The 9364-nt window shown below is 48.4% G+C and overlaps 1 protein-coding gene across 1 annotated transcript in view; it reads right to left on the bottom strand.

The window, feature by feature from the left end:
* Positions 1 to 4408: 4408 nt before the first annotated feature.
* The window catches only part of LOC123038297 (uncharacterized), a 6281-nt gene continuing 1325 nt past the window's right edge, over positions 4409 to 9364 (bottom strand). The window contains 2 exon segments of the mRNA XM_044462158.1: positions 4409 to 4635; positions 4638 to 4971. Coding sequence (XP_044318093.1) covers positions 4409 to 4635; positions 4638 to 4971 — 561 coding nt within the window.

The raw sequence follows: 9364 nt of genomic DNA, 5'->3' as shown, positions 1-9364 counted from the left end.
CAAAAAATTGACCTCCTTCTCCGTAGACCGTTCGGGTAGGAGCAAAGGCACTGTCCGAAAACGAGGTATTTTTCGACATCCTTCAAATGAACCCTATTTTTTTTCATAGTCTTGTACCATCATGAATAGCATGCATGACAAGTTTCGTGGCTTTTTGCTATTTTATGAATTTTCTATAATTTTTTCGGTCAAAACACTTATAACGCTGACCGGACGTGACGCAACGTGCTCTTCGTATCGAAATACCATAAATTTTTGGATTCTGTGTGGGAGTGGGCATACTAACTCACATGCAAAATTTCAGGCCATTCTGAAGATGTCAAAAAATTGACCTCCTTCTCCATAGACCGTTCGGGAACGAGCAAAGGCCCTGTCCGAAAACGAGTTATTTTTCGACATTCTTCAAATGAACCCAAATTTTTTCCATAGTCTTATACCATCATGAATATGATGCATGACAAGTTTCGTGGCTTTTTGCCATTATGAATTTGAAACAAGTAAAACGCTGACCGGACAAAAATATTACAAAACTTTATGTATTAATAAAACAAACTTTGCGTAAAATGCTAAACTATCAAAAATAAGATACATAATAATGATGTGATCTGAGTTTACAATGCACTAGCAGCACTACCGCAGCTGCCCGGACAGTGTAACACTCTCCGGGCAGCTGTTACACTGTCCGGGCAGCTGCGGTAGAGCTGCCCGGGCAGTGCAGAGTCAAATCACATTATTAATATTTATCTTATCTGCTAGGGTGCATGAATCCGCCTATTTAAGCCGGTCTGGGCGTCCTTCGGCGGGCGAGGTGGGACTAAACGAAACCATCCATCGTACCACCGCCGCCCCTGCGTCTCGACCGCTCGCAGGCGCGCCTTCCAGCGGCCCGCTAGGCCTACTGAAATCGGCCCACCTTGCCAGTCCACGCGCAACGCCGCGAGAGGCCGCTCGCACGCGCGCCTTACAGCGGCCCACAGAAATCGGCCCACCTAGACGGTCCACGCGCAGCGCTGTGACAGGCGAGCTCTACCTTTAGTTCGACCTCGCCTGCCGGAGCTCGCCCACACCAGCTTAAATAGCGCGCCCCACCCTACACCGACGTGATCCGAAGAAAAGTAAATAGACCGCCTACTTTCTCTACGCCGCCTGGTTGGGCCGGTGGGCCTTGCGGGGCCGAAAAGCGTTCCCTTTCGCTGATCGGCTTTATCGGGATCGACTTACTAAGCCTCGCTCGGCTCCGGGGCGGCGTTCTTTTAAAAAAAATTATTCTAACTTGTTGTGTGAATATTATGTCAATTTTTTATTGTCTGGTTTTATATTTAGTTTTCTAGTTTTCATAGGTTTTTTTAATTCAAGTTTAATTCTTTTCTGATTTTTTATTTTTTTACAATACAACTCTTTTTAAAACTAAAAATAACAGTATCGATTCAAACACGTGATTCTTCAACAACATTTAAAAACCATCCATTCAAATACTCGATATTTCATTATAGTTTTCATAGATATTTTACATAGTACTAGAAATAAAACTTAACTAACCAATATTACGAAAATAAATAGACATTACTAAACGACATTTTTGAAAGTAACTCTAAACTACTCGTCCTCCACGCCACCGAAATTTGCCTCGTCATAGAGCCCGTCGCCGTTGTCGCTGTCGTCGCTGCTGCTGCTGTCGTTGAGGGGCACCACAGGCACAGCCGGCGCGGCCATCGAGTCCTCGAGCGCGGCGTGATACCCGGGAAAGTCCTCCGGGTCCTCCGGGTGGATGGCGCCCGGGGCGACCTGAATGTACTCCTGAACGAGCGGCGGCAGCTGCGGCATGTTCTTCGACTCCCGGAGCGCCGTCAGGTAGCCCGGCAGGTCGTCCGGGTCACCGGCCTCCGCCGCTAGCCGCCTGTACTCCGCCACCAATGCCGGCTCTGGCTGCTGCTGCGGCTCGGGCGGAGGGGCGCGGCTGGACCCGGCGCCGTTCCTGCTCGCGGTACGGCTGGACCCGGCGCCGTTCCTGCCCGCCGTACGGCGATCGCCGGAGCCGAGGCAGACAGCGCTGCGGTCACCGCCTGGGCCTCTGCGGGACGCGGGCGGGTGCATGGCGCCGAAGTCGACGCGGGCGCGGGTCGAGCGCGCCTCGCCACGGCGGTACAGCTCAAAGCCGTACCCCAGCGGAGCTGGCACGGCGCCGGCGACCGCCTGCGCGCGGTACGGCGCGACCACCTCCTCGAAGGTGTGCCCATCCCAGAGCTGATGCCGCCACGCACGGTTGTGCTTCGGGGACGGGCGCGGGCCGGCGTCGGCGTGGAGGCGGCGCAGGTGATCGTCGGCGAGGCGGTCCGCCGAGTCGGGGTTGTTGGGGGTGTACTGGGGGTCGGCAAGCTCCTCTGGCGACAGGCGAGCCATGTACAGGAGGACGGCGCGGGCGAAGAGGTGGGTGCCGACCTCGGGCACCGGTGCCACAGGCACGCCGTCGACGCTCAGGCGCCACCTCGCCGGCAGGCGCACGTCGGGCGCGGTGGGGATGACGAAGTGGGCGAGCTCCTCCGCCTCCTCAAGCGTCAAGTTGGGGCGTGCCATCGCCGGCGAGAGGGAAAGGTACGACGCGTGAGGGGGGAAGGGCGCAAGAGGGCGACGCCGGCGACAGGGGGAGAAGGAGAGGCGAGGCGAGGGTGGTGTGCGAGCCGACGGAGGGCGCGAGGCGCTCTTTATAGGGCGTAGTGGTGGGTGGGTGGGGTGCCGGCGATCAATGCTGGGGGCAGCCGAGCGGGCGGTCAAGGGCGCAGAAGGGCAGGCGGTGGCGTGTGAATCGGCACCGGCGATTAATGCCTGGTAGGCGAGGGGGCGGCGTGCGCGGGCGGTCAAGTAGTGGCGTGCGCAGGCGCGCGGCAGGCGGTCATGCGGTGGCGTGTGAATCCGCGCCGCCCGCGGACCGACGCCGGCGACGGCACGTCTCACTGCGCCGGCGTTAATGGATTCGCCTAATCCGCGCCGAATTAATGAATTAGGGTTTAGTACGTGTGGGCCCGCCCTCCTCCTTACGCGGCGTACACCGCCCACGTACGGGCGTACAGCGGGCCGTATGGACACGCGCCTCGCTACGCCGCGGTACGCCTTCCCCACCTAAATTTCCCATCCTACCCCTACTCACTTATCCTCACGAAAGGGTATCTTTTAATCTGGACCATTGATGTGTCCAGGGAGGGTTGTACCAAAGAAGAAGTGAACCAGGAATGCACACAATGTCACGATCACAAGGGCCATATTTCCATTTTATTTATTCTATTTTTTGAGATTATGTTTCAGTCTTGGAACAGAGGAAAAGGAAAGAGGTCATGTATGGCTGGTTGGAGAATATGATAAAGACATGTGAGGAGGAACTATGGCAGGAAAGCAAGGAAGGAAGCCATGGAAAGCAAGGTTTGTCGATGGCTGGCCTCACCTCCCTCTCACGTATTCTCTTTGTGTGTTGTTTCACTCCAAATTGTTATATCATCTCCTGTGTTGCTATCTATCAGTACCTATATACGCCCATAAACCAGTTAATTTTCATGCACAACACCTGAGCTTTTCACTATTGTTGCTACACCTGTGGCTTGCAATGGGCAGCCCCCCCTGCTTCTGGCTCTGTTTCTCATCTGCTTCTTCTTGGGTACTCTTCAAAATCAATTTTCTTTATCTCTACTCACCTTGTACTGTTGCTAGGAGTAAGATTGTGTCAGGCTCTCTGACTACTAGAATACGATGGCATGCTTGGGAACCTATGAAATTGCCAATGCCATAGATTGCTTGTTTGAAGTTCAGTCCATTGTGATATTTTCACCACTGCTGTAGGATCAACTGCTTTATTAGTTAGTTTACTACTCAGATTAGTACTGAATACCGTAAATCATATGCCGATGTTGTTCCATGAAGCAAAAGATGTGCTCGTACTGCTACCCTCACGCTTCTGTCTCAATCTGCCCGGCGTTACAACTTGCATCCCAAGTGTGATTAATCAAGGGTATAGTTATTTTTCTACTATGAGAAACAAGGCACATTAATTTCAATCTAGTTTGGCCATGCAGGATGACCGACATTTGTTAGCTTGGCAAAGCTCATGTCTTTGACCAAAAATAACTACATTCGTCAAGTCAACCCAAACTCAAATGTAGGTTTACTCCAAGCTGAAACATAATAAATAATAAAGGTAGCCCTAGAAGTTGTAGGAATAGAACAAAAGAAACATATATTTGTCTACTACTTCTTCAAGTTTGATCATGTAAGATCAAACAAACATCCGTCCAGTTCTTCAGGTTTGATCACACAAGACAACATAAACATATATCTTCTTCAAATATGATTACACAAGACAACAAAATAAAAAAAACTCAGTTCCAAGTTTGATCACCTAAGAGCATGTGGTAAACCTGAGTCACAGAGGGAAGATGTACCCCTCCGCCAAGTTGTCGAGCTTGTCCCTCACAAGTAGAGACCAAGCAATGACAACCTGCAGCTTAGAATTGCCAACAGTACATTCTTGAGTGCTTATTTGGCAATGTTGAGCAGGGAAATCAAGCCGGGCTTCGTCAGCAACAATACCAGACTCTGAATAGCCGTTTATGATAATCCTCAGCGATCCTTTTCATTCCATAGTAACAATACAACTTGCTGACATGCAGCAGCAATAACACCTCCAGTAGACGATGAACAAGCAACTTGTACGCCAAATTCAAAAGGAAATCCCCCTCCAACAACACGAACAGACAAGATAGTGGCCTGGACCGCACTACGAATAGTCTGAAGGCCCATCTCGGCGCTACACAGGCAGCCAAAGAAAAGAGCAGTATCACCACCGAAATGGTGGTGGTTAGTAGAACTCATCAATGCTTTATCTTGGGACTCTGCTCCATCTTTTATCCTTAGTTCAACTTCAAAGTCAACAGGGTACTCGGACAGTATAGCACGGGAAGGGCCAGTCAAGTGCAAAAAAGGATCCTGCAAACATCATCGTCATCATTATCATTACTAACGCAAAAATGAAACATATGAATAACATGGAAAGTATTACAAAGGATTAAATTTAAATAGACCATCACAACTTTGTTTAGGAACAAACTCAATGACTTTTATGTTCTCATAAACAGAACATAAAGCTCTCATATTCAGTAAACAAACTAACATGGAAAGTATTACAAAGGATTAAATTTAAATAGACCATCACAACTTTGTTTAGGAACAAACTCAATGACTTTTATGTTCTCATAAACAGAACATAAAGCTCTCATATTCAGTAAACAAACTAGAGGGCATAAAGGTTCTGTCCTACAAGACATGTTCATTCTGGAAAGTTAACCAAACTGGAGAAGTACTTAGTTACTTAGAAGCATAGGCATAGTCAATCTGCATGCTACTTGTGTTTTACTCGGGTGCAGGCACTATGTGTTTTGTGCCTGCATAATTTTTTCCCCTTATCTTTCTTTCTATCTTGGATGTCTCAAGTAAATAAAACAATTTAAGCTCCATGCGTGCTCAAATAGCTAGATAGGATGTCTTTCGTACATGGATGCCTAAATACAGTATCTTGTTAACTCAATAGTGTATCTCATTAACTGAAATATGAAGCAGCGAGTCACCGAATCAAATATCCAAGTTACATCATTGTGGTACCAAGGCATCAAATGTCTACTTATTTGCATCTATATCTATACCAATATAAAAAGATCCAAAGGGGCAGATCCAATTAATCTCGGCCATCGAACTAAGTCAATCCAACGACCTAGACTGCTCCAATGGCGAGCGTTAAACGTGTTTAACGTGCAATTAATAGCATGCCAAATATTGCAATAATTACATGATTAACACACAAATAATACCATACCTAATATTCGCGTGCAATGAATATATTGCCTAAATATTAACGTGCGTTGCACGTGCGCATTGACTAGTCAATATAAGTGAGCATAGACAATCACATGAAGGTTGCCATGTAATTTTTAGGAGAAAGATAATATGTGCAATATTAGCGAAGTTACAATTGTGAAATGTAGCAGCCAGATAAAAACATAAGAAGTGACAAAGCTAATAAAAAAATAATATCTTTGCCAAGGTGAACAATTAACACAAAGTTCCATCTCCCTCCTTTTTGTTTGAATACATGTATGTATTCTTGCTTGCAAGGTCATGTGAATCATCCGTTTTTTCTTCTTATGGTTGTTTTAGTTGCATGTGCCTTAATACAAATAGCTAAAAAATACTGATACTTTGCTTAGAGAGGGTTTGTTGATTTGTTGCCTGCCGTGCTTAATTTACAGAGGTGCTATCTGTCTGTTTGGAGTAAATAGCATAAAACTACTACTTTACAGGCTTTGGTTCCAAAAAACTACCGGTTTTTAATTTTTCGCTGATAACTACCAACTCGGGGGTCCGCTGTTTCGAAAAACCCCTAATGTCCATTGCTTAAAACTTATACATGCTTATGACAGGTCAGGCCCGCACCTAAACATTAAGTCTATTTGACCGTGTGTTGACCGTTAACTGACATGTGGGGCCCACATGTCAGTTTCGTCTTCCTCTTCTCTTTCCCTCTTCTCTTTCTTCTTCATCCCTCCCCTCTCCCAGCCTCCCCATGGTCGAGGTGCTCGCCGGAGCTCTTGGTGGCTGCCGGCGCAAGCGAGGCAGGGCATGGCCGCCGGCGCACACAGGCGAGGGGGGCGGGGGGCGTGGCGGCGGCCACAACCCACGGGCGAGGGGCGGCGTGGCTGCGGCCAGAGGCGAAGGGTGGCGTGGTGGTCGGCGCAGGCGAGGGGCGGCGTGGCGGCGGCCAGAGGCGAGGCAAGGCATGGTGGTCGGTGCCGGCGAGGGGCGGCGTGGCGGCGGCCAGAGGCAAGGCAGGGCGTGGTGGTCGGCGCAGGCAAGGAGCGGTGTGGCGGTGGCCAGAGGCGAGGGGCGGCGTGGATCCGGCCGCCGCTGGCGCGGCTCACCGGCAGCAGGAGGTGCACGGCGTCGGCCCGGAGGAGGAGGCATCGCGGTTCCAGGCAGAGGCTCGAGATCAAGCTCCAGCCATGGCGTGTGCGCCGGACCTGATTGCTTTTTTTGAAAACTTCCAGGGACCTGACTGCTTTTTCAAAAAACTTTCAGGGACCCAATTGCTTTTTTTAGACACTGACATGTGGGCCCCACATGTCAGCTAACGGTCAAACACACAGTCAAATAAACGGAATGTTTAGGTGCGGGCCCGACATGTCATAAACAGGTTTAATTTTTAAGCAATGTATATTAGGGGTTTTTTGAACAGCGGACCCCTGAGTTGGTAGTTGTCAGCAAAAAATTAAAAACCGGTAGTTTTTTGGAACCCTAGCCTGTAAAGTAATAGTTTTATGCTATTTACTCGTCTGTTTGTTTGAAACGCCTATGAATGAGAATGGTATTCCCTTCCTATGAGTTTTTTTGTTTGAATGTTCTTCTTGCTGGTAACCACAGTACAATTGATTATATCTCTGAATGAGAACTGTTTCATCTTCCATGGTCATTAGAAGGTCGAAACAGGAGACTGCCAGACACTGAGCCCCTCTACTTCCTAAAATATTTTCATTTTGTTTTTTTAGAAAAGGAGGAATCACCCCCGGCCATTTTCATTTTGGTTTACTGAATAAATTTCTTGCTTGAACTATATATATATATATATATAGTGTTACTATTCATCACCCAGGGTGCAGAATAATTAATTTTCACCCAAGGTAATCTTACGATCATTTCATAATTAAATTACGTTTGGAATTCAAATAGTCACATTTCTATCGATTCACGACTAAAATTTAACATAAGAAAATAAAAACATAAGAAGTGACAAAGCTAATAAAAAAATAATATCTTTGCCAAGGTGAACAATTAACACAAAGTTCCATCTCCCTCCTTTTTGTTTGAATACATGTATGTATTCTTGCTTGCAAGGTCATGTGAATCATCCGTTTTTTCTTCTTATGGTTGTTTTAGTTGCATGTGCCTTAATACAAATAGCTAAAAAATACTGATACTTTGCTTAGAGAGGGTTTGTTGATTTGTTGCCTGCCGTGCTTAATTTACAGAGGTGCTATCTGTCTGTTTGGAGTAAATAGCATAAAACTACTACTTTACAGGCTTTGGTTCCAAAAAACTACCGGTTTTTAATTTTTCGCTGATAACTACCAACTCGGGGGTCCGCTGTTTCGAAAAACCCCTAATGTCCATTGCTTAAAACTTATACATGCTTATGACAGGTCAGGCCCGCACCTAAACATTCCGTCTATTTGACCGTGTGTTGACCGTTAACTGACATGTGGGGCCCACATGTCAGTTTCGTCTTCCTCTTCTCTTTCCCTCTTCTCTTTCTTCTTCATCCCTCCCCTCTCCCAGCCTCCCCATGGTCGAGGTGCTCGCCGGAGCTCTTGGTGGCTGCCGGCGCAAGCGAGGCAGGGCATGGCCGCCGGCGCACACAGGCGAGGGGGGCGGGGGGCGTGGCGGCGGCCACAACCCACGGGCGAGGGGCGGCGTGGCTGCGGCCAGAGGCGAAGGGTGGCGTGGTGGTCGGCGCAGGCGAGGGGCGGCATGGCGGCGGCCAGAGGCGAGGCAAGGCATGGTGGTCGGTGCCGGCGAGGGGCGGCGTGGCGGCGGCCAGAGGCAAGGCAGGGCGTGGTGGTCGGCGCAGGCAAGGAGCGGTGTGGCGGTGGCCAGAGGCGAGGGGCGGCGTGGATCCGGCTGCCGCTGGCGCGGCTCACCGGCCGCAGGAGGTGCACGGCGTCGGCCCGGAGGAGGAGGCATCGCGGTTCCAGGCAGAGGCTCGAAATCAAGCTCCAGCCATGGCGTGTGCGCCGGACCTGATTGCTTTTTTTGAAAACTTCCAGGGACCTGACTGCTTTTTCAAAAAACTTTCAGGGACCCAATTGCTTTTTTTAGACACTGACATGTGGGCCCCACATGTCAGCTAACGGTCAAACACACAGTCAAATAAACGGAATGTTTAGGTGCGGGCCCGACATGTCATAAACAGGTTTAATTTTTAAGCAATGTATATTAGGGGTTTTTTGAACAGCGGACCCCTGAGTTGGTAGTTGTCAGCAAAAAATTAAAAACCGGTAATTTTTTGGAACCCTAGCCTGTAAAGTAATAGTTTTATGCTATTTACTCGTCTGTTTGTTTGAAACGCCTATGAATGAGAATGGTATTCCCTTCCTATGAGTTTTTTGTTTGAATGTTCTTCTTGCTGGTAACCACAGTACAATTGATTATATCTCTGAATGAGAACTGTTTCATCTTCCATGGTCATTAGAAGGTCGAAACAGGAGACTGCCAGACACTGAGCCCCTCTATTTCCTAAAATATTTTCATTTTGTTTTTTTAGAAAAGGAGGAAT

Source organism: Triticum aestivum, chromosome 2A (assembly GCF_018294505.1).
Source record: "Triticum aestivum cultivar Chinese Spring chromosome 2A, IWGSC CS RefSeq v2.1, whole genome shotgun sequence".
In the NCBI taxonomy this organism is placed as follows: domain Eukaryota; kingdom Viridiplantae; phylum Streptophyta; class Magnoliopsida; order Poales; family Poaceae; genus Triticum; species Triticum aestivum.
This window is presented reverse-complemented; position numbering and strand designations above follow the sequence as displayed.